The sequence below is a fragment of the Pangasianodon hypophthalmus genome, chromosome 5 (genome assembly GCF_027358585.1).
Source record: "Pangasianodon hypophthalmus isolate fPanHyp1 chromosome 5, fPanHyp1.pri, whole genome shotgun sequence".
Taxonomy (NCBI): Eukaryota; Metazoa; Chordata; class Actinopteri; order Siluriformes; family Pangasiidae; genus Pangasianodon; species Pangasianodon hypophthalmus.
Window position 1 is genome coordinate 15499159 of NC_069714.1, and position 26355 is coordinate 15525513.

The 26355-nt window shown below is 37.2% G+C and overlaps 1 protein-coding gene across 5 annotated transcripts; it reads left to right on the forward strand.

The window, feature by feature from the left end:
* The first annotated feature begins 15841 nt into the window (after nt 1–15841).
* Nucleotides 15842–22793, forward strand: LOC113525845 (uncharacterized). Of its 5 annotated transcripts, none has more exons than XM_026912440.3 (6): nt 15842–16148; nt 16624–16908; nt 17693–17929; nt 18162–18275; nt 19550–19582; nt 21045–22793. In XM_026912440.3, exons 1-6 carry the CDS (start codon nt 16094–16096, stop codon nt 21071–21073), a joined length of 753 nt encoding a protein of 250 aa, XP_026768241.3. In that variant the 5' UTR covers nt 15842–16093; the 3' UTR covers nt 21074–22793. The 5 variants fall into 5 exon arrangements, with proteins under 5 accessions (XP_026768241.3, XP_053090536.1, XP_053090537.1 ...); XM_053234562.1 differs by lacking the exon at nt 19550–19582 and adding an exon at nt 19459–19491 and having other exon boundaries at nt 15843–16148; nt 20965–22793; XM_034304615.2 differs by lacking the exon at nt 19550–19582 and adding an exon at nt 19459–19491 and having other exon boundaries at nt 15843–16148.
* The last annotated feature ends 3562 nt before the right edge of the window (nt 22794–26355 follow it).

Genomic DNA, 26355 nt, shown 5'->3' on the forward strand with positions numbered 1-26355 from the left:
TCTTCCTCATGTTATCTCAGGGAGTTTTTCCTTACCATCTGGTTTGCTCATTAGGGATAAATTTATAAATTATATCCTGAATTTATAAATTTCTGTAAAGCTGCTTAATTTATATATTTCCGTAAAGCTGCTTAATTTATATATTTCCGTAAAGCTGCTTAATTCCTAAACGATTAATGCAGTATTTTTGTTAAACTCACTGAATTAAAGCTGACTACACTTCAGTCACATCTTGATTACTTCATTTCAAATCCATTGTGGTAGTGTACAGAGGCAAAATTTTAAAAAATTGTGTCACTGTCCAAATACTTATGGACCTGACTGTATATATCAAGTCATGGGTCTTTATGATATGCATGCCAATTGGTAGACACAACCAATGGCCTGGATTTATTTGCAGATTTCTGAAATATTCTCACATTCTCTGCCAAATAGTTAATCAATCACACTTGTAGGAAACATGAAAAACAATACACAGGTGGTATTGATTTTCTTTTCAACACATGACTAATGCACTATAATAAAAGCAATGCAAATGCAAAGTTTATTGCATTGCTATCACATTGCTTGATCTGTTTAGTGAAAAAACAATCAGCAGGGCATTACTTTACAAGAATTAAATGCTGAATGAAAGAATGTCTGAGGTGAAGATTACATTTATGTGAAATGGGGTGAATTCTGATATATTTGGACACTTTTTGAATTTCCAACTGATCTAAGCTTTCTTGCCATTAACAAAACAAATACCACACATGATACAATTCTGAAATCCTCAAGGTGCTGACTATTTACATATGAATGAAAAATGTTTATAAAATACTATGCAGAAGATGCCTAACCCTTCTGTCTAAAGGTCCACCTTATTCCCCTACTTATTATGATGTTTCATAAAAACACCATTTAATACACATAAAATCCATCAACACATCATTGAACCATAGTTGTTTCATGCATCCCTTCATGTATCCATTATATCGCTTCATTTTTCCTTTCTACACCTATTGTATTTTAAGACTGTCCCAATCAACATGAACCATGCTGTCCCAAATTACCAGATCATGTTTTTACTTACATTATTTAAATGATAAACATCTGTACGTGATCTGAAGTAACGTTATTCTTATTTTGTTATAGTAGTACAATTTATGTGTATAACGTGTGCATAATAAATATGCAGAATAAACTATTCATCACAATTTTATAACCTTATATTAAAAAAAAAAAAAAAAAAGCATATGTCATTCTTCCTATCTCATGATTTTTTGGGTCACCTTCCTGTTTGATGCTATCAACTATTTCCACTGCAAGGTCTCAGTAACATAAGACTTTCACTTATCAGGCCAGAAAATAAATGCTGCTAAGTTTAACTGTTCCAATGTACTCAACATACCTGAATTCACCTCCAGTACACATGGTATTATTTTTTGGTAACATAAAGAAAATGTTCCAGACTGAAAAGCAAAATGTTCATTGCATTGCTCTTATGCCGCTTTATCTCTTCATTGAAAAACAATCAGCAGGAGATTGTTTTTGAAGAATTAAATGCTGACTTCGTTCAGAAGTGAATATTCCCCTGTGCATTACATTTCACTTTGCTGTACGCATGTTACTAGTGCGATCTCACAATACAATCACTGTCCAGTCACAGCCCTAAGCCATATTGGGGGCTTGACTGTAATCGGCGAAAGGAAGAAGGACCTAGAAGCACCATTTTCTGGGAGGCACTGCCTTCCATGTAAAAGAACTCATATTAAAGTTCCTTATAGGCTCAGTGTTTCTTTATTCCTGCTGCACTGACCCCATCAGGCTAGTCAGTATTATTATTACATGATAAAAGTGTTCATATGACTAAACAGACTTACAGCTCACAGCAGGACCTAGGAGTTATAGTACTTATAGTTATAGTATAGTTACTTTCAGCAATGTTGCATCTTCAGTCATTGAAAATAAGGCACTTGTTTATGTTATTAATGTGGATGCTTTAAAAAAAGAAATATAACAAATGCTCTCACATGTGTACTAATTAAATAGGTATGGCTGTTCTCATAATAGCAAGCTGGGAATGTAACAGACAAATATCACCACCTACTGGATATTACAATACACAAAAAGCAGAATTTAAAGTATGACATTGATTCTTGGGTATATGTACCTTCTGTTAATTTCAGGGCTTCTAAAGAAAACTCCCTTGGCTTCTGAAGTGCCACATTGTGTGAATGTAGTCAAATGGTGCTACATGCTTATACAATACAAAACGTAGCAACAAAGTAATATTTTTAAGGCACACATCTGGGAACAGCACATGTAGAATAAATCAGACTTTGTCTGTGTTTAGCTGATCAGAAGTCTCATCCAGTAGAGCAGAGAGATAAAGAAAGACAGAGTCTACTTGTGTCTTATTCTCAAAAAAACACTCATTTAATATCCATACAAAGTTAGCACAAGCAGCGTACACCACTACAGTTCTACAAAGATCTACAAAGGTTAAAGAACTATGTGCACCAACAAACCTGGGTCATCTGTGGGCCTCATAATTAGGTGATGAATAAGAGGCCCCCTTTACACCTTGACTTACCATGTGGTTTCAGTGATCATATCACAACTGGATTTCAGTCACATTGTACTGAATCATCCAAACCACATTCGGAGATGTCTAGGATGCACTCGGACCACATTCAGCACAAGTGTAAAATGAAAGTGTTTTGTTTGTCTGCATACATGTGGAAATGTGTGCACTGATACTGTATCTTACTATAAAAAATTGCATATCTGACATTGCATGCAAAAAAAAAAAAAAAGGATATACACCAACTGCCCACTTAATTAGGTACATCTACCTTGTATCTATACTCACTGTCCATTTTGCATTTTGTAGTACTGCATTTACACATTGTAGTCTATCTGTTTCTCTGCATAACTATTAACTTTTAACGAATGTTGATGGTTACTTTTTCAAAATAGTAATTAGTATGGTCAATACTGCTATAATCTAATTTCAAAGTAGAGAATTAGATATCGTTAAACTGTGCACAGTGTATGTGGCCATGTCAATTTGATGTCATTCCGTACATGGAGAAGGAACTGGTAGTCGAGAAGCATAGATACAAATACCTAGATGGGTTACTTGTTTACAAAACACATCAATGGCTGAGGGAGAGCCGCCATCTTGTGGCGGTATTCGGCACTGAAACAACAGCACTTTACAGTTAATTCAATTAGTACTGCAGTTTTATACGCTGTGATTTAACAGAAAAATTAATGTTTTGTCTGCATTTGCTCTACACATGTATCATGCCTGACCGACATCATGATCAGTAACAACGTAAAACACTAAAATAAAACACTTGTGAAGTGAAATGCCTTGGTGTAAAACGCCCCATTGGCACTGCTGCTAACTTGTAGTGATGGGTCGTTCTTGAACGATTCGTTCATTTTGAACGAATCTTTAACGTGACTCGGGAAGAACGAGTCATCTCGGGGAGTGATTCGTTCAGCCGCGCATGCGCAACATCCTATAGGTTCTGTACTGGAATTAGTTCACCTGTTTCGAGTCTTCGAGTCTGAGGCGTTCGTTCATCACGTGACAGCCCCATAAGCTTAACCAGTGCAGCCTGAGCCGGAAAGAGAATTGATTAGTTCATCTCTCGAGTCTTTCGAGTCGTTCGTTCATTTGTCTCGTGACATGACAGCATTTCTGTCAAATTGTTGGTTTTAATTTCTGTCATGATGGTTCTTTTCCATAACACTGAATGTGGTAAAGGTAATAAAGACTCTTCAGTGTTAGGCCATGGGGCATAAGTAGTAGATGTGTTAGGGAAGTAACACGTAACATTTTATTTATATTTTCCTAAAATGAACGAAATGAACGAAATGACCAGAAAAAAGATTCGTTCATTTTACTGAACGAGACTCAAAGGTCCGAGTCGGTAAAATGATCCGAACACTAACTTGCTAAACGCATCACAGACAAGCTAATGTGCCAGCCATGGGTTTATATATATATATATATATATATATATATATATATATATATATATATATATATATATATATATATATATATAAACCCATACATACACACACACACACACACACACACACACACATATATATATATATATAAACCCATACATACACACACACACACACACACACACACACACATATATATATATATATATATATATATATATATATATATATATATATATATATAACCCATACACACACACACACACACACACACACATATATATATATATATATATATATATATATATATATATATATATATAAACCCATACACACACACACACACACACACACACACACACACATATATATATATATATATATATATATACCCATATATATATAAAAGGTATTTGAAGTAAATGGCATTTCCCAAACTGCGCATGATCGGTAATCTATGCAGATTCTCAAATAGGCCACGCTGCCTGATGACGCAGTTTCGATTACGCTGTTCTGAAACCCCTGGAAAAAAGTGAGTCCCTTGGCGAGTGGGCATTTTTGGTGGTTTTTAATGGCTGTAGGCAGAGAATTACAAGTTGCAACTTCGCTTCGAATACAGCAAAAGACACGTTTTCGTGGAGGTATCCATATTTTCCCCCTCCACTTTGCGCATCGAATGCTGCGTTCATGGTGAAGAGAGAACTGGGAATCTTCCGACTTCCCAGTAGGAAAGGTCCATTTAACTGGCTCTCCAATTTGAACTTCCTACGGAATTTTTCAAGAGCTCCGATTACTGAGAGATGACGTCACTTCAATACTTCAAATTCTGAGTTTCTGTTTGGGTAATGACGCGCACATTACCGCGCACATTACCGCGCACATTAGTTGTTAAACAACTCAGTGTCTCTGCACTGCGGTTAAGCCAGCCGCGCTTCCTGAAACCACGGTTAATCTAGCCGCTCGTCCAATTGAGGGGCGCGGCTTTTAGACACTTAGCGGTAATAACACCGACAGCGGAAAGCGAGCGTTAATATACTTTGAATCTATAAAATATACGATCTGGATCTGTTAATATAATTGGGCCAAGAGGCTATTTTGATTCATTATATTCATTATAAAATGGACATTTCAAATTGGTAGTGATGATCAAACCCACTAAAATTAGTCCACAGTGACCTACTCTATTGTCCCAATAATAATGAAATAATTTTACTGTAGAATTTTAAAGTATTTGCATCTCAAAGTCAATGGCTCTGTCAATATAATTGTGCCAGGAGGCTAATTTGAAGCATTAGAAAATACACATTTCAAATTGGTGACGAAACCCACTCAGATCAGTTCACAATGAGCTCCTTTATGCTCAAAATAAAGATCAGTTAATGCTACTGTACAGTCTTTAAGTAATTAATCGTCAAACTCATACAATCTGTCAATATAATTGAAGCATAAGGCTATTTTGATTCATTATTAAAGGGATATTTCAAATAGGTAGACAATCAAACCCAGTCAGATTAGTTCAGAGTGAACTCCTCTATGCTCACAATAAACATAATTTAATTCTACTGTAGAATTTCTATGTAATTGCTCTTCAAACTCACAAGATCTGTAAATATAATTGAACTAGGAGGCTGTTTTGATTCGTTATTAAAGGGACATTTCAAATTGGTAGATGATGATACTCACCGATATCAGTTCAGAGTGAGCTCCTCTATGCTCACAATAATGATGAATTAATTCTACTGTAGAATTTCTATGTGATTGCTCTTCAAACTCCCAGGATCTGTCAATATAACTAAACCAGGAGGCTATTTTGATTCATTACAAAAGGAACAGTTCAAATTGGTAGATGAAGAAACTCACTGATATCAGTTCACAGTGAACTCCTCTATGCTCAAAATAAAGATCAATCAGTAGCCTCCTGGTTCAATTATACTGACAGATCTTGTGAGTTTGAAGAGCAATTACTTAAAAATTCTACAGTAGAATTAAATTATCTTTATCATGAGCATAGAGGAGTTCACTGTGAACTGATATCAGTGAGTAACATCATCTATCAATTTGAAATATTCCTTTTATAATGAATCAAATGAGCCTCCTGGTTCAATTATATTGACAGATCTTGTGAGTTCGAAGCGGAATTACTTAAAAATTCTACAGTAGAATTAATTGATCTTTATTGTGAGCATAGAGGAGCTTGCTGTGAACTGATCTGACTGGGGTTGATTGTCTGCCAATTTGAAATGTCCCTTTTATAATGAATCAAAAATAGCCTCCAGGTTCAATTACATTGATCGATTCACTGATTTTGAAGAGCAATAAATTTCTTTAAATTTCTTTAAATTTCTACAGTAAAATTCTACTTTCTACTTTATATTTCTAAATTAATTCCTTTCTATTGTAAGCATAGAGGAGGTCACTTTATACTTAGGGTTTGAGATTTGAAATGTCCATGTTATTTCAGCAGTACGTAAGGAAACATTAATATTTAATAATATAATAAAAGAAATATTAATATTTTTGTATCTGTGAAATGATCCATCTATATTTTTTAATATGAAGTTTCTTAAATGATGTTTTTATTTTTATTTGCCTTAATGATTTATACCGTCTCTATAAACTTGATCGATTTTGCCCATTATTTAAAAGTAAAGGCGCAAATATAAAAACATTTACCCTGGATACTCATAAATACTGTGACCTGTTGTGTGTTGGTTTTGTTATTTATTTAAATTTCAGTTTGTATAAAAGTTAAATTGCTTTGATTGTGTAGGAGCTCGCAGGCGCTCGCTTTCGCTTTCGGTGTTACTACCGCTAAGTGTCTAAAAGCCGCGCCCCTCAATTGCCCGAGCGGGTAGATTAACCGTGGTTTCAGGAAGAGCGGCTCACTTAACCGCAGTGTCTCAGCTGGGCTGTAAATACACCGCCAAACCAAACCCAATCAAATTCATATCAATGTAAAAATAAAACTACCCACAGCTAAAGTAACTGGTCTTTGTGTACGGACCAATATTGCCAATTACAATAGATATATAATGTCTACATACCCCTGTTAAAATGGCAGGTTTTTGTTAAGTAAAAAAAAAAAAAAGAAAGAAACTAAGATAAATCATGTCACAACTTTTCCCACCTTTAATGTGAAACTGCAAAGTATACAAATAAAGTGAAAAACAATTAGAAATTTTTTTTAGGGAAAAAAAGAAAAATAAAAAACTTACAATAACCTAGTTGCATAAATGTGCACACCCCTAAACTAATACTTTGTTGAAGCACCTTTTGATTTTATTACACCACTCAGTCTATCAGCTTGGCATATCTTGACTTGGCGATATTTTCCCTCTTTCTTGCAAAAACATTATAGACCTGTCAAACTGTGAGGGCATCTCCTGGGCACAGCTCGCTTCACGTCACCCCACAGATTTTTAGTTGGATTCAGGTCTGGGCTCTCTTTTGGTTAAGCCATTCTTTTGTTGATTTGGATGTGTTCTTTGAGTCATTGTCTTGCTGAAAGGTGAAATTCCTTTTCATCTTCAGCTTACTAGCAGATGCCTGAATGCTTTGCACTAAAATCAACAGGTGTTTGTAGCTATTCATGATTCCCTCCAGCTTGATAAAAGCCCCAGTCCTGGCTGAAGAAAAGCAGCCATAAAGCATGATGCTCCCACCACCATGCTTCACTTTGGGTATGGTGTTCTTTTGGTGATGTGCTTTTTTGTGTGTTTACCTTTTGGAATTAAGGAATTATTATACCTTTTGGAATTGGTCTCATCGGACCATAACACATTTTGTCACATGGTTTAGGGTGCTTTAGTTGGGATTGGATGTTTTTTTGTGAGGTAAGGCTTCTGTCTAGCCACACTACCCCATAGCACAGAAATTTGAAGAATATGAGAGATTTTTGTCACATGCAGAGAGTAATCTGTACATATCAGCAGCATCCCTGGTAAGTTTTTGTCTTTTCCTTCTGTAAATTTTGGAGGGAATTCCTGTTTTTGGTAATGTCACTATGGTGTTCCATTTTCTCCATTTGTTGGTGATGGCCTTCATGGTGTTAAATGGTACATTTAGTGTTTTGGAAATTCTTTTATACTCCTCTCCTGGTCTCCTTTCGACAAGCAAGATACCAACAGGTTTTGTAAGCTCTTTGTGGACCATGGGTTCTGCAAACAGATGAAACCAAGAAAATCCAGAATACAGAAACAGCTGGTCTTTATTTGGGGTTAATCAAAATAATTTAATTGATGATAGCTCTATGATAATTACTTTTGAACATGAGATTGAATGTGATTGGTTCATTCTGAACACAGTCATATCCCCAATTATAAAAGGGTGTGCACGCTTATGCAACTAGATTATTGTAATTTTTTTTTTTTTTCCTATTTTTCCCTAAAATGTTTCTGATTGTTTTTCACTTAAATGTTGTAATTTCACATTGAAGGTGGAAAGTTCTGATATGATTTATCTTAGTTTCATTTTTTTACTTCACAGAAACCTGCCATTTTAACAGGGTTGTGTAGACTTTTTATATCCACTGCAGTTGCCACCACACAACACCACATCATCTCCAAAAAAGAAACATTTATTGACATTTATATTTATGGCATTTGGCAGACGCCCTTATCCAGCGCGACTTACAGAAGTGCTTTGAAGTCTCTCTTAATAAATACATCCTGACACTGGTTCACTAGGTCACAGACTAAGAATATTATCAATCTAAAAACTCTGTTGGAGCATGGTGCAGTGCAGGGTGTGATAAGTACTTTAAGGTAGGTGGGTGCTTTGTGGGTGCTTGGCTTTGTAAGCAAGCATCAGTGTTTTAAATCTGATGCTGGCAGCTACAGGAAGCCAGTGGAGGGAGCGTAGCAATGGGGTGGTGTGGGAGAAAACAAGTCCTGCTAAGAAGCAGACCTGCCAGGAGCAAGTTGCAGTAGTCCAGTCTCTAAATGTTAAGGGACTGAACAAGCACCTGGATGGCCTGTGTGGATAGAAATGGACGGATCCTTCTGATGTTGTAAATGAAAAAATCAACATGCGTGTGTCAGATTAGCAATGTGAAAGGAAAAGGATAGTTGATTGTCCATGGTTACCCCAAGGATGTGTGTAGTGACAGAAGGTGAGATCTGAGAGTTGTCCAGGGCGATCACAAGACCCTGACATGGGGATGCATCACCTGGAATGAACAGCAGTTCTGTTTTGCTGGGATTAAGTTTCACCTGATGAACTGCCTTCCAAGATGAGATGTCTGCCAGACATGCTGAGATCTGAGCGGAAACATGAGTGGCTGAGGGAGGAGAGGAGAGGATGAATTGCATGTCATCTACATAGAATGCATCATGTCAGTGAATGAAGCCCCGAAAAGGGCTTTGGGCTCAACCAGAGCATCTAAGAAATCCACCTTCTCTCTGTCTGACAGCCTCAGCCACAGAGCCTGCTCGCCCACCACTGCCAGGCCCATACTGTGACTGCAGCTCTGGACCGCGTCCCTGGATGTTCTAAGGTTGTGATCTGCAATGACGCAAATCTCTTCCTACAAAGTCGTGGTTTGGTGTCCCGGCATCCATTTGCCTCCCCATCTCTCCTCCATGAGCTCTGCTTCATAAGCGGTAAGGAGAGAGGTGGCATTAAGAGCCCTCATTGCCAAGGCTGAAGATCAGTAGATCTTCTGGAAAACTGAGGTTGTTAAGTGCTCAGTACGTCCTGGCAACGAAGCTGAGGCGACGAAAACGCTGCTGTGCAGTTAGGGTGGAGGTGATAAGTCACTGACGGCTCAACCAGATGGGGATTTGACATCCCTAAGTCCTCCATATTGTGGATGTCCAGCCTGGAAAATCCTTTAACAGGAACCCTGTGTGAAAAAGGTTTATCTCCAAAATGTTTAACCTCTGAACCGCAAGTGGGGACTGTGGGAATGATCTATTTGATGGCTGGGGCACACAAAGGCAGTCTCTTGCCATCATAAAGATCTCTCTCCGCTCCCTGCCCCATCTGCTGCGACGGCCAATCAAAAAAGAGTTTTGCCGCTCCCCTCTTGCACATTTCAGTAAGGTCGAGCTCTGCCTGAACTGCGGAGGGGGACCCCTCACTCAACGCGCTCCCTGGCCGAGAGAGATTCGGCAGGAGGATTGCATGGTCTTTGTCCTCCTCTCTCTCCTCCTCTAATAGATGAACGATAGCCTCCTCGTTGTCATCCTCCTCCTTGACTTCACCAGCTGAGGTGTCCAACCCAAAGAGGGGAGGCAGCTCAGGTGAGACCTCGTCCATTAATTCGCCCCATCTGCATGACACTGGGGGGCTGTTTTGTCTCCTTCTCTGTGGGCGACTTTGAAAGGCAGAGGTCTCCTTTAGTAGTGACTGTGACTCGCACTCTCCAACACCCTTGATGGGAAGAGATTACAGTGGGGACGACACTCAGGGTTCACGAGTGCCGCCTGAGCATGTCTCACCCCCAGGCATGCGGTGCACAGGGGATGGGGATCCTTGCCCGAAATCATCGAGCCACATGTGCACTTTCTTTCACCTTTGCTCTGCTGCCTACAGAACTCGTGGTCGCCATAATGTAAGAGACAACTCAATGCACCACAATGTACCGCTTAGGAAAAGAACAAATAAGTTTAACAGATATGGGAGAGAATTTGCCATAACATGTTAATTCTCTTCATGTATCCCAAACAAATAATAGGCTACTCACTGTAACAGTGAATACACCCGCTAGCAAAAACAACTATCTTTAGCGGGTCTTGCTGAGGATAGCTTCCACGGGCATGACGAGTGAGACCTGGACACCAACACAGACACAGCACAGAGAGTTCTTAAGTTGGGGGAAAGTGCTCTTTATTTACAGTGAAGTGAGGTAATGTGAAGGGAATTTAAGTGTGCAGGGTGAGGTGAAGGACGTGAAGGTGAAGGCTGGCGCAGCAATCTCAGGGTAGTGGCGCTCTGAGGAGTCGGAGGTTTGAAGGCGGCAGCGTTTACAGGGGCACGGGGGTGGCTGGCAGCAGAAAATGCTCGTCTTCCCCGCTGATATCGCCTTCTGAAAGAGGAGACAGACAGACATAAATTAGTAAAGTTCCGGTTGTCCCTTACCTCCCCCTCTGCGCTGCTGCGGGCTCCTTTTATATCCCACTGGCTCCTCCAGGAGGGTAGATTCACACCGCACCGGAGATTGGCTGCCAGACATGAATCAAAGCGCTCTGCCTCTGAGCCACACGCACTCCGACTATCCAAAACAGTGGGGGTGCTGAAGTGGCGTTGTCCTTTCAGCACCCCGTCGGCAGTCGTTCAAGGAGCGTTGTGTGTTTTATGTGTGTGGGGAAGAGATTGAGAATGAAGAAGGGACCTTCAGCAGCATCTTATATGTTAGGGAGGCACGACTCCCTCATCATTTAATATGCATAATTTAATGCATATGTTTTTGCCTGAGTAGACAGCATCACTTCCCTGAAGTCCTCCATGTTATTTACAACATTAATGCTGCCAGACAAAATTTCTTACATAAAATGAAGTTCTTTTAAAATATTGAATGTTTTCAATGCTTTTTTGTTATTCATTTGTTCCAGAAGGTCTATGTATAATTCAAAGTCATTTATAAAATGTGGAAAAATTGGTTTACAAAGACCCCATTTCTTCTTGTGTATACGGTATTTACCTAACAAAATAAATAACTGCACAATGAATTGTTGTTTACATTCCAAAGTGTCAAAATGTGAAAATAAAAAAGCACATCAAATACACAAATTTCTATTACACATCCCAGTTTTCTATTAATATAAACTTCTAAACTCTTCTAAAGTAATCTTGAGTAAATACAATGATAAAACAAATACATAATTGTTTCTTTTTCCAATCCACAAAATTTACAGATATATTAAATGTTTCCAAAACATGCTTTGCTGGATAAATCCTATGCAGTATTTTGTAAGATAATTCTTTAATTTTGTTACTCATACAAAATTTATTTTGTATTTTCCACACTTTTGCCCAATATATGTTACCAAATAAAGAAGACCAAAAAAATCTTTCTGCAGGAAATGAAACAGAACAAAGAGCAACAAATTTCTTAGGACTTTACTGTTACATTGATGTATAAAAACATCAACATTATCAATACAAATATGTTCACAAAAATCACCAATGTTGATTCCCACTGAGGTAGAGTCTCTTAAAAGTAACATGACACTCTTTGGAATTATGTCAGGAACAATAGTGAAATCTCTTGGTTTAACTTGGTTTAAATTTTAAGAAATTCAGTATATGACAACAAATAGCCATTCAAATGGATCAACTGCCTTACTAAAATAATCCCTTCATTGAACCAATGAAGACAGAACAGAACAGTGATTTGTTTTTAAATATGTCTTTCTTGTTCCATATGAAATAACTGTGTGGTGAGAAATTGTGCTTGTGGATCAAATTGCATGCTAGCACGGCTGGTTTATGGAAATTGGCTAGTTTGAAAGGAATTTTATCAAAAGAAAAATTACACTTCAACAAAAAGTATATACCCCCAAGAGTATTAAAAATATAATTAGGAAATACATTCCAAATACTTTCCTTATATTTCATAAACTCTATCAACCATTTAATTTTGAAAGTATCATTAAGTGTCCCAAAATCCAAGACCTCAAGTCCCCTTTGCTCTTTAGTGTAACAAATTACCTCCTTTTTAAAATAATGTGGCTTTTTCCTCCAAATGAAGTCATAAAGTATCTTGTGTAAATCCTTAATCACCTTAGGAGGCACATCTAATGATAAAAAAATATACAAAGATCTAGATATTCCTTCTGCCAATAACACCCTCCCAAATATTGATAAATCCCCCATTAACCACAAATTAAACTTGTTTTTTTTTTTTTTTCAATAATCGGGATGAAATTTAATTGACTCTTTTGTTTTTCATTTTTACAAATTACTATACAAAGATATGTTAGTTTTTGTTTAACTGGAATACTTTCTATTTCTGTAAAAGAACATTCTTTAAGGGGAAACAACACAGATTTATTTAAATTCATTTTTAGGCCTGAAACAGCAGTGAATGCCTCTATATATCTAATTACATTTGGTACTTCAAATTTATTTATTTATTTTTTTTTATAATGCAGTGTCATCAGCAAACTGACTGAGTTTAAATTCTGTACCTAAATCTGTGATATCATTAAACTGATTTTTCTTTATATGCATTGCCAAAACCTGAGTGACTAACAGAAATAAAAAAGGAGAGCGAGGGCATCCTTGTCTAATACCTCGATTAATTTCAAACATTTGAGAAGTACAAAGAGCAAGTTTGACCGAACTATTTCACTCGTTCTATAATGTTTTAACTGTGTTCAAAAATATATCTCCAAAACCTAACAATTTGATAACTTTGAAAATAAAATCGTGATTCACTGTATCAAAAGCTTTATAAAAATAAATAAATAAAACTATCATCTTCAATAAAATGATTATAATCAATCATATCTAGGACCAGTCTAATATTATTCCCATTATGATGGCCTCACATAAAACCAGACTGTTCTTCATCTATTATTTTATCTATACCTTGTTTCATTCTTCTAGCAAAAATCATTGCAAAAAACCTAGTCATTATTAAGCAAACTAATGGGCCTCCAATTTTCAATAAATAATTTGTCCTTATTGGGTTTTGGAATCAATGTTTTAACATTGTTTTAATGAAGCAGGCACCCTTATGTACCCCTTCTTTGTTTGTTTGTTTGTTTGAATACTTCCGGATCAAATCTCTGGCAGTATGAGAGATAATCCTTATGATCACAGGTCTTGGTTTAATTCTCCTGCCATCATTCGAAGGTTTGGATCTGCCTAGACGATGTGTCACATCCAGAGATGTATCTGTTACCATGTGTTTATCTGTATCTGAAGCCACCGCTTTGCATACCTCCATGCCTCCAGTCCTTATAAACGCAGGTACCATCTGCGGCTGTAGCCTTCCTGGTCCTGAAGTTTCCTATTCATTTCCTTGACCTTTTTTTTTTCTCTCTCTCTCTCTCTCTCTCTCTCTCCAGGAGTGCATTTGCAGTTTTTAAGATTTCGTTTTCTTTCTGTAGATCCATTACATCATTATGAACTGAAGTAAGAGACTGGCCCAAAGCTGTTCTGTTGGAGGAATTCTCTCTTACCATTCTTTCAATCTGATCCGATCTTTCGCTCATCTTCTCAGAAAGAACTGGGATGATGTTCTCCAGCAGAGCAGCAGCATGTCTTTGCCTTTTGAGAGGTTGATTTTTACTTGGTGTGTTCAGGCAAGACTCACAACTTCCTCCACCTTTCTCTTTACAAGCATACGAGTGAGTGTCGCTGAAGTTTGTTTCTCTTTTACAGTCTCGAGATCCATCTCTGCACCGAGATTAGCATCCTGCGCCATTTTGCTAAGATCTGTAGCAAACAGAACTGCCGATGATTTGACTTTGTAATGTAATACTGCACTGTAATGTAATTTGCACCGCACCAAAGTCCATATTTGGTCATGATTCGCTAACCATTAACATACTTGTATATTACAGTTTGCAACTTTACGAAAATTGTATTTTCATTTGAGAGAAATACCCAATTTAGTTCCACAGTTTAGAGAACAACGACCGTTCACGTTATACAATCTTGTGCAGGGACAAATATTAAATGACGGCACAGCACTTAGTCATTTTTTAAGGGGGAAGTTAGTGAATACAACCCCTGGCAAAAATTATGGAATCACCACACTTAGAGGATGTTCACCCAGCTTTTTTACTTTATAGCAAACAAACAAATCACAGATATGACACAAAAAAGGTTTTGTTCAATAGCTTAACATTCTGGTTTGTGAAATATACATAAAAAAATTCAGGGACATTTTTTTTATTAATGGCATGTCTTTTTCCAAATCAAGTAGAGGAAAAAATTATGGAATCACTCAATGTTGAGGAAAAAATTATGGAATCATCAACAAAAAAAAAACAATTAATACTTTGTTGCTCCTCCTCTGGCTTTTATTCTTTGAGGCATAGACCTCACTAATGAAAAACAATATTCCCCATCAATCTGGTTCCAACTTTCTCGAATAGCAGTTGACAGATCAGCTTTGCAGGGTGGAGCCTTAACATGGACCAGTTTTTTTACTTTCCACCATAAATTTTCAATTGGATTGAGATCCGGACTGTTTGCTGGCCATGTCATTGAGTTGATATGCCTTTCCTGAAAAAAAGCTTTGAAACTGTTTGCTCTGTGGCAAGATGCATTGTCATCCTGAAAAATTATTTCATCATCACCAAACCTATTTTCTATGGATGGAATGAGAAAATGTCCAAAATTTCACTGTACAACTGTGCATTGACTGCTGAGGTAATGACTGCCATCTCCCCTGGTCCTTTACCTGACATGCAACCCAATATCATAAATGAGTTGGGAAATCATCTTTATCATCTTTATATGTTTTGTTAGAACGGCACCAGACAAAAGTTCCAGCATCATCTCCTTGGCCAATGCAGATTCATGATTCATCACTGAATATCACTTTCATCCTATCATCCACACTCCATGATTGCTTCTCCTTAGCCCACTGTAACCTTGTTTTCTTCTGTTTTGGTGTTAGTGCTGGTTTTCTTTTGGCTTTTCTATATATAAATCTCATTTCATTCAGCCTTTTTCCTACAGTTCTGTCACAAACATTGACTCCTGTTTCCGCCCTTTTGTTTTTCATTTGTTTTGTTGTGCATTTTCTATTTTCAAGGCATAGTGCTTTGAGTTTTCTATCCTGATGCTTTGACATCTTCCTTAGTCTGCCTGTATAGCTACCTTTCATAACCTTCCCATTAAGTTTCTCCAGACCAGTAGATGGCGATAATTCACGCTTTTCAGTTTGTCAATATAAAAGAATAAGCCGCTCTTGGCAAAGTGCGCAGTAGTTCTTCAAATCCATACTCGGGATCATCATTTCACAAGACGAGGGGAAATTCATCACAAACACGCAAAATTTCACACAAACCTTATGGCATATCTTCATGGCTGACAGCATCTTTGAGTTGTGTTGATGTGCCTTATGTGATTACTGAACGGAAATCCAACACGACCCTTGTGTCACTGGTAAAAAGGCGGAAGTTTACGCCCTTCCTTTCGAAAACGAAAGCTAGCGACCATGGAGCACGAAGGCCGCTCGCTCGTGTTATACTTTTTATTTATTTTTAGTGTCGGTAAGTTAAATCTGCAGTATATAAACATATTCACTGTTAATAATGTGAACGTGATATAGAGCGTTATAGCTACAGGGAGTAATTTTGGCTAAGCTTAAAAAAATACAGATTAGCATCGTTCGTTTTGGGTGGGTACGGACAAGCGGAAAAAAGAAAGAAACGCCATTTTAAACTCCTCGATTTGATCGTTTTCTGTCGTGTGTCGATGAAGAGTTTCATTTTTTTCTTTTTTTGTATTTTATATATTATAGCAAAGTAAGCATTTATAGTAAATGTCGCATTGGCCCGCGCCAGTTAGCCGTTTAGCTCGCGCCTCTTCTGGGGGAAAAAAGTGAAGCTATCCTTCTTTCTAGAAAGGCCTTTAATATAGTTTTATTAATATTTTCTTCATGTTTATCTTTAGCAGTATGTAGTAATGTTTTGTAATTTGATATTTTGAAAAGTGTCACGACCCTTTCATTCTTTGTTCTGTTAGGTTATGTATACAGTGAAAATATTGCAACTGGGACAACTTACACTTTTCGTCCAACAATACAAGGAAAAATTGAAACTTTTGACTGGAGACACGCAGGGAACTTAGTGGTTGAGTGGGATCCTGACAATGGGGCTCACTGGTATCGATACGGCGAACGAGCACATATTAACACTGACACTGCAGACCTCACACTTCAGGTGAAGAAGGAGGACAGTGGTGTATTTAAAGGTCAATTCCAGGTGAAAGGAGTTCTACAGTATTTTGAACGTACGATTACAGTGATTGGTAAGTGAGTCTCAGTCTGTATCTTAGTCTTAGTTATTGAAGTTTCTACCACCACAGTGCTGTTGAATTCTCATAGTTTTCTATAGCAGCATGGCTCTGACAGGAATTCCAGCAGTAATTCATGTGCTCCTTCTTAGAAAAATGTATAACCATTGATGCAGTCATGATTTCTTTATAAGTAGACTTTTAACATTAATGGAAGGAGTCTTGGGTATCAGCAATTTGTGATGACCTGTAAGTTTTCCACAGTGGGAGAGTGTTCAGGGCCATGGACATTGTGCTTTGGTAAAAATAAAAGATGCATGGTCCCTTTTTTTTTTTTTTTTTTTTTTTTTTTTTTTTTTTTTGGGGGGGTCTTGTCTTGTTAAATTCAAGAGTGAAAAAGAGAGGCTGTGAGGAAACAAGTGTTTATAGCTGCTATAACCTAAGTGAAAACAGGAACTAACTTTTCATGTAGATACTGTAAAGTTATTAAATATAACTATAAATATAAAAATCACTAAGTGTTATTTAATAATACATAAGAAAAATGTAGTTAGTAAATCGCTGTGGTATAAGAACAGTAAAACACTTTGAGTTGTGCTGTTCAAGGTATAACACCAACCTTTTGTGGATTATTTTCCTATTACAGCATGGTCCATCATGTTTTATTCCTTACACATCATATTAGTACATTTTTATACAACTTTCAAACAGGCTATGTTTTACTATGGACCTGTGCCTAAAAATACATGCATTACAATATAAGTTTTTAGTGAAAAGATTTTACATATTTTACTTTCAGACCCAGTTCCTGAGCCAAAAGTGGCTTGTAAGCAGAATGACACAGGCATAACACTTCTGTGCTCAGTGGACCCTTCAGTGCAGGCAGCGTTTACCTGGACAGGACCAAATGAGTTCTCTCATGTTGGGGAAAGTGTTCATATCCCCAGAAAAAGTGATGACGCAGTCTATTTCTGCACTGCAAAAAATTTAGTGAGCGAAAAGACCACAGAGTTCACACTTAAGATGTGTCCTGAAGGTAATGTGTGGGTTTTTGTTTGTTTGTTTTTGATAAAAACAGTTTGCTTCACTGTTGCTGGCTAAACGTAATGCTTTAAAGTTTAATTCATAGTGTGTTGTCAGTCATATATACAATAATGGTTAAGAAATACTCAGCACAAGGCACTTCTTTTGGTATGATTACTAAAGTATGTTGAATGTCAACATTTTAGTGAAACTAATAATTTCCTTACCACTGTTATTTTATGCAGGTGAAGTTAATGATGATGGAGGTAATGGTGGTGCTATTGCTGGTGGTATTATTGGCATTCTTTTACTTGTTGCAATTGCAGTTGCAGCTTACTACTTTGGAATTAAAAAAAAAGGTATGACAGATTCCAAACAGTACTTGGTATCCAAATGTCTGTTTAATGCAATTTTGCTAACCTTGCATGGTATACACAGGTTTATATGAGCTTTATTTCTCTTTTTGGAATAGTTTTCTGTTGCTTTTAGTTGACACTGATGCGTCTTCGAGTATTTTTTCCTTTTTGATGATTACATTTTATGAGTTCATGAACGCGGACACGCTTTCGAACAAGGATCTGAATCTCTTTATGAGACCATAGCCCAGCAAACTTCAGTTGACATCATTCAAACTTTGACAATTCACTTGTTTTGCTGTAAACTGTTGTAACAGACCCTTGGGGAGTTCTTTGCCGTTTTCCTGGTGTGTCGCTCATTTTCATGCCCAAACTAGCTTGTTAGCTAGCTAGCTAGCTGATAACATTAGTGAACTGAAACACCTGAATAATACCTTGTTAGCTATGTGTCATCATATTAATCTTACATTAAAATAATTAATTGGTTTGGATATTAAAATTTACCAACTCATGTAATATTGAAATAAATATTCTGGCTCCGAGGTGTCTACTGCTCGGAATCTGGCTCCAGTTTTCTTCTACTGCAAAACTCAATCGAGATGGCAACTTTAATTTGAGCAAAAAAGGCTTCAAAACTGAATGATAGGATTTAACGTTGGCTATTTGTGTATACAGTCATTGATCTGAAGCAAGCCTAAATTTGCTGTAGTTATGACACTGCCAGTGTTTTCAGTACCCTATTTTCTCTACTCCAAAGTAAAATTTCCATGCACCCTAAGGGATATTACGAATGCAGTTTTTTTTTTAACATGCACTTAAACCTTTGTTTAAATTTAAGTTCAAAAATCTGATGATTTGATGAATTAATTTGATCTAATAATCTGATGAATTGATTTTGAGAAGTAATGCTATGATTAGATGCCTATAGTCTGTTTTTCTCTAGCTGCAATACAGTTATTCTTTTGCTTATATTTTCTTACACTTTGTTTTAAAACAACTAACTAAGGTGCATTTTGTGGAAAAAGTTTTTAAAAAAAAACCGTTAAAATATTAAAGAAGTAATGAGTCATATGAAACATGTTCCTTTAGTCAGCCTGTACTCATCTAACCCCATCTAAAATCCTTTTAATTTTTTTTAATTTTTATTTTTTTTCTTTCTCCTCCCTCAAAAAAAAAACAACCTCAGATTAAACCTTTGGATAAATCTGCACTTTTCTGTGTAAGTAAGCTACTGCAACACTGCTGAATTTTTACTTGTATTATTTGTGCTTCTTTAGTTTGTATGTCTGCAGCTTCTCCTGATGGTCCTGGTGAGTGATGCAACTCTATCGTATTTTGGCCTGATTTATACTTCTGTGTGTTCTTATGTACGAGCATATGTGGATATTTACATAGGTGCCTACCAGCATACTTGCTTGTAATTTTAAAGTGTATTTGAGGGTCACATAATAAACCAGGGGGAAAAAAAGCATTTTGTTCCATCATTGGGAGCTCATCCTGATGATGCCTCAGCCATCAGTGATCAGGAGTCTAAGAGAGCATAATTGGCCTGTTGTCTGGGTGGGAAGGATGGTGTCACTCTCTGATCAGAGCAATACTAGCATATAGTGCATGTCTGAGCTCATGTATGCAGAAAAGGGCCAATAAGTGCTCTCCTCTGTGTGTTTAGCTGCTCTGTGACGTAGCATGATCAGCAGTTTGAAAGATTTTGTTGCTAGTTTCATATGTCTCACCATCCCTGGCTGTTAGCTGTTGTTGAGGAGTAGTAACTAGTGGGTGTGAATTGGCAATAAAAACATAAACGGTAGTAAGGAGAATAGAAAGAAATAGTAAAGGACTGGGTGTGAGCTAGTTGTTTAGACTTTACTTATTGATCATTTGTGCCAACATTATGCTAAAATATGCCTTCCATTATATGTCTTGCCTTATTTCACAAAAGCTTGACTTTGAGTAGCCTGTTGCAAGAGTATTCAATCTGTCCAATTGTGTTTATTAGAGAAAATAAACTCTCGTGTTTAAAAGACATTTTTTTTTAAAATTCTGTATAGATTTGGTAGAATTTGTCTAACTGAATTGATTACAGACATATTGTAGGCAGCGTTAGTATAGTGCGCCTGGGTGGAAAAATGGTACAGACTATATTGGATAAACCTCCTGTTTAACCGATTGGAATTTGCCTGATGCACAGCACTGCAGAATCGCACAACACCTTGAGACTTTGGAGGTGTGCATGTTGCCATGCTTCTCTATTTGCTTCTGTGACCTAAGGTTACCCATAATCCCTTTTCTTTGCAACACAGTTATCCATACATGCAACTACACAGAAGTTTAAACCAGCCTTTTCTCAAACCAGGATTTGTAATCAGCCATCATTTTTTAAGCTTACTAACTTTGCGCTTATTAATTCTGTTAATGATGACTTATGACAATAACTTACCTAAACAATGTGAAGAAATTAGTTGAAAGGAAAGGTTTACAAGCTAATGTTACCATTTTATTTAATTTTTTTCCAGTGGACAATGCTTTGTGTTTCTGATTTTAAAAAAAATTGTATGCATGCTCAAATTAAGTGACTTTAAATGACTACAGTCAAAAGTGAATTACATTATAAGTCATCTATATTTGTCAGGTAGCTTGCCTTTACTTACTTACTTACTTACTTACCTACTCACTTACTTATTTGTTAAACCAGATCAAAGTGATGTACGTCTGCCTTTGGGAACATCGAACAGCCACAATGCTAATGGGGGTGATGATACTCTGTCAAAACAGGACAAAGAAAATCAATGAGTACAAGCTGAAAACAAGATTTGTCTGCATTCAAAGGAGGAACTACATGGCTAAAGAGTCAACCAAATGGAATTGAACGTGGTGCACCTATCCCCCTACTAAAAGTGTAAAATATTCAAAAGCAATTTTTCAGAAAGTAAGAGCAATTTTTCATAAATCTGCATTTTTGGTGGTTTTAATGTGGACTTAAGGCCAAATGAGGAAGAGCATGTTTTAAAGAAGTTGTAAAATGTGTAAATGTGCAGACAGAGCACTTTTAAAGAGCACCTTTATTCATTATATGTATTTTACAATGTTTTTCTGGATTTTATTCTTCTTTGTATTTTGTTGTTCCTTTTTTTCCAAAGCAAACTTAAGTGTGTTTTCTGTTAAGTGTGTATGTTTTATTCATCTTCATTCATAGTCTGGTGCTTGATACTAACTTATAGCCTGATAATGAAATATAGAATTAAAGTTAAGGGTTTTCACTCACAGATTGAGAATGTTTTAAAACACTCAGTCTGTCTTCATTAGGGATGACTGTGCATGGACCTTTGATGCCCACAGAAAAAAGTAGAGGGTTGTCATGCAGACATTGTTTTTTGAAGTGTTCTATAGAGAGCAGAAGCAGTGAGTGAAGCAGACAGCAAGCAGAAAATGTGAGGAGGCTTAAGTGTAGGTGAAGACTGAACATTAGAAATTTAGAAATTAGTTTTAGTCTTCTGCTAATTTGGATATTATTGCTGTGCGACAAGAACAAGCCAATACCACAGGACATTCCGAATTGTTTTCTTTATTCTCTTTCTTTACGATTGGTTTCTTTAGGCATAGGATAGAAATGGCTCCAGTGTAGAATATTCATAATTAAGTTTTGTTAATAAATGGGGAGATATTCTGCAGAAATTGTATTAGTAATGTAGTTTGACTGAATGGAGGACTATAGCTGGGACATTAAGTCATTGGCCATTAGCAGTATGAAATCCTGTGCTTGAAATTCTCCAAGGTGTCTCAGATGATTTAATAGAATAATATTTAGAGAAATCACCAAGGTTTCCACTGACATCAGAAATTCTGGATGTTGTTTTCTTTGGACCTCCCTATTAATGTTAGCACATGTTATCAAACATGAAAAAATTTATGATCATTAATATCAGTGACTTCGTTAAGGATGGGCCTTGTAGGTATAAATTTAAGGTCCTCGGATAACACGTTAACAAATTAATTTCAAATCACCAGGACTTTCTTGGGGGTAGCATGGCCAGGTGGAACAACTCTTCTTGCATTGTCTTGGAATTTATTCATCTAGTTTAAAGATTTTAACCATGACTGCTGATGTTTCTCGTATTACTAATGTTACACTTACAGGTCAGTGCAGTCCACTCCCTCGATTAGTAGTAGTAGTGATTGTTTTTGTTGGGCTTGAAGTTGAGGTAGGATTTATGTTCTCCATCAGCTGTACAAAGTGCTTCTGACACTGTAGGATGTGAAACTAGATTTTTCCTGATTGCTTACATGGGCATGTGTTAACAAAGTACCCTGCAGTTACTCCCTGGATTCTTCTTCTTCGACATTGCGCTGTCAAAGTAGTCCTAAACCTATACTCTCTGACTTTTTTTTCAAAATAGCAAATGTTAAAACAGCTTGTGTTGAGTGAATGTATAAACTTATCTTTGACTGTGTATCTATCTTTGAATGACGTGCAATCAAAAATGGAATAAAGTGCTACTGAGCTTCAAATACCAGTCACACATACACACTAACATGTATATCTCTTTATTTTTATCTAATTGTTTATAGCAGTGCTTCCCTTTTTACCTGTTACATTATATGCATATAATGTTTATCTGCTGGTCTTTAACACTAGCAAACTAGATTTGTGAATTAAAAAAAATTCCAAGTTTATCATTCTTGATTTTAGGTGCTCAGTAGGGTTAAATAATCCAGCTACTGGAAGTTTGTTAGAGATATTTAAGGCAACCCGATTTGCAGAGAATACAGATGGAAATGGTTTGAGTTCATTTGAACTCCTTAAATGTCTGTTGAAACCTGATAAATTTAATGACCTCCAAAATATAGTAACACCATTGAAACATAAAACTATTGATCAGGGACTCGGTCAAGGGTTACCAAGAGAAATCTGCTGAGATTTACTTCAAGGCCTCTTAAAGTCTCAGTGGTACCCCACGATTAAACAGAAGTTGTAAAATACTTGTATAAAAAGCATAACTGATTTAAATGTAAAAAGTCCTTCTTTGTTTACTTCTGATGCTGTGCGTAGCCATGTTGATTTGAGATCATGGCATGAACTGGGAAGGAACTCGTTTTCTGTGGCATTTCCTGGTTGGAGGTTGCGAATTACAAGTTGCAACCCCTAGTCAAACACAGCATAATACCAAGAGTAGTATAGCGATTCTCAAGATAGGGGGTTTCTCAGCTGTTCATGAGCTGTTTAGGGCCTGACCCACAGGGTAATTGGGGGTGCTCAAGTGCCCGCCAGAGACTTGAGAGCATGACTGTTGCCCAAACAAATGTGGGCGTCTAGCCAACGGGCCAGGTTGGGGAAAATTTGAGGGGGTCAGATGTCATTCTCAACCCCAAGTTCAGCAAGTAAGGTCAAATCAACATGGCTGTGCACATCAACAGTAAACAAAGTAGCACTTCTTATCTTTAAATGGGTTATGCTGTATATACAAATATTTGCTTTAGATCACTCAATATACAGACATATTCACTTGTTAAATCTATAACACTGCCTAGTTTGTTGGTTTGAGGAGATCAATATACATCAGTCATCACAATTAGCTGGGTAGCATGTTGCTAACATAAGACAAACATGGAGGCCCCCATGTTTTTTCCCCCATTTTGTAGCTCAAATGCACAGAGGACAAAAATCACATAATTCTGAGTCCCACTTCCATGGTAAGTCGAATGCAGCATTTTTGGTCGCAGACCTGAAGAACGTCCCTGATACATAGGGTTTTGCACGGTTGATTTACGTGCGCCAGGCAGTGTGGATTATGCCAACCATACTTAGCACCCTCCATAAACCAGATTGACAGTAAGCCACCCTGTGTCCTGGATTAGGATCAAGGTTTCAAACAGCTCCATCACAGAGGGGTCAATAGCTGCACATTGGAGTGGATGTTCCAATGCAAGCAGCAAAATTGCTAACAAATGGCCTGTGAGGCGATATCGTAAGACCTCACCAGAATATAATCACTGTGTTTGCATTTGCTGGAGGGTTCACTATCAGACTGGAAATGTCTACCAGACATGGCTACAAACATAGCATCCTTGGCTTCTCTTTCAAGAATGGTAGGAGAATTGACTCTCAGGTTATAAGAAGGATTCTGTTGAAGGGCACAAACTTCTGCTATACCCTTCAGTTCCAAAATCAACTATTTCAGCTGAGTCAGATCCTGTGCACCCAGTGTTCCTGAGATTGGCTCCAGACCAACCTGCCAGTGGCTAAGCATGCCGAATACAGTGGTTTATCTACGCTTCCTCGATGCCAATCTCAGGAGCACTGGGTGCACAGGATCTGACTCAGCTGAAATAGTTGATTTTGGAACTGAAGGGTATAGCAGAAGTTTGTGCCCTTCAACAGAATCCTTCTTATAACCTGAGAGTCAATTCTCCTACCATTCTTGAAAGAGAAGCCAAGGATGCTATGTTTGTAGCCATGTCCAGCCTACTGCAGAGCAACATGCACACACACATTCACACACTCATTCACACCTACAGACACCTACAGTTTAGCATAGCCAATCCACCTATGCATGTTTTTGGACAGTTTAAGTAAACCACGGAACCTGGAGAAAACCCACATGAACACAGGGAGAGCATGCAATACTCTGCACAGACAGTAACCAGAGCTCAGGATCGATCCCGACCCTGGAGCTGAAGCAGCGATGCTACCCACTGCACCACTCTGCTGCCCTGGACGTATGCTAATGGTATTCATATCAGATACTATATCATACGATCAGTCATTTTTGTGACTTTTTTGGATGGTCTAGGTTTGCATATGCAAGTCAACAAGAAGTTATTCTAGAGATTCTCACTTCCTAGGGCAGTGGCATTTTTTGTGCCTTCTGCTGGTTGAAGAAACAATAGAAATTTAAAAAGGGGAACTAAAAGAGGAAGTAGAACCATCACACACAAGAAAAAACAACATAAATATAGCACAGATATTAAAACATAAGCACAAAATCCTGAACAAAATCTGCCTCTTACTCTCCTCTTCTGGTGGAGTCCTACATTGGTTCTGGAGTGTAAATCAGTTGTGCAACCAAGATATAGGAATAAAAGACAGATCTAAGGCTTAATGGCTTAATTTTATACTCTCACTGTCTCTCAGATTTGATTGGGGATCCACTGCTGTCACTGCCCACAGAGTCAATGTCCTTAACTGCCCTAGATGTCTTCTTTTTTTTTTGCCCAGAACCCTATGGTCAAGTAAGTACTTAACCATACTTAAGTATCTCTGATACATACACATTTTGTGAATATATTATTCACAATGCTTCTTTAGAAGTTTATCTTTTTTTTTTTTTAACTGCCATCTTATTGAAAGATGATAAGTATTATGAGAAAAGTTTCTGACCATAAGACCACATGATTATCACGTCATATTTCTCCAGCAGCTTCACACCATATGTTTGTGTAAGCAATAAAATGAAATATAAACATAGTGTTCTTCAAAATTGTTGGGTTTAAGAACATGTACAACATGGATCATTATTCATTGCATGAACCAAATGGTTAATATAATTAAACAGCAAATTATGTTGTCTTATCTGGCATAATCTGTTAAAACTCCATGAATAGTAAAATCTACCCTCTAGATGGCAGTAGAAGACTAGTTCACTTAGGAATGGCACAAGTCAAAGAATATAACCAAGTGGCACTGAATTGCCCAAACATAGATTTTAAAAAATATATATACATATATAAACATCACTAATTCGTGGGCCAAAGTGAAAGCGGAAATACTTTTATTTATTTTTAAATATATGATGAACCCTAAAGAGATCCATATGTAAAAGTTCCTCATAAGATATCTACCAAGTAACATAATGAAGCTTGAAACAGGCTTATATCTTCCATTCTAATGAACACAGACAAAGATTAAAGGCACAATAGGGAAAATACGAACAAAAAGAATTTCACAAAGTTTTCATAACATTTCCAGCTGGATGTGCCTGCCTCCCTCTCTCTCATCACTCCCTTTCAGCAAACTCCACAGGAGTTTCGGCCTCTTCTCTGTTCCCAGACTTCAGACTGGTGGGAACTTGCTGAGGGTAGCGCTGTA

Excerpts from the sequence above, each read along its gene's own strand:
- LOC113525845 (XM_053234560.1), top strand. The coding sequence starts at position 16,094 with ATGGAGCACGAAGGCCGCTCGCTCGTGTTATACTTTTTATTTATTTTT. Across the intron at positions 18,276-19,549 it reads CTTTGGAATTAAAAAAAAAG|TTTGTATGTCTGCAGCTTCT; the intron begins GTATGACAGATT and ends GTGCTTCTTTAG. Across the intron at positions 19,583-20,964 it reads AGCTTCTCCTGATGGTCCTG|ATCAAAGTGATGTACGTCTG; the intron begins GTGAGTGATGCA and ends TTGTTAAACCAG.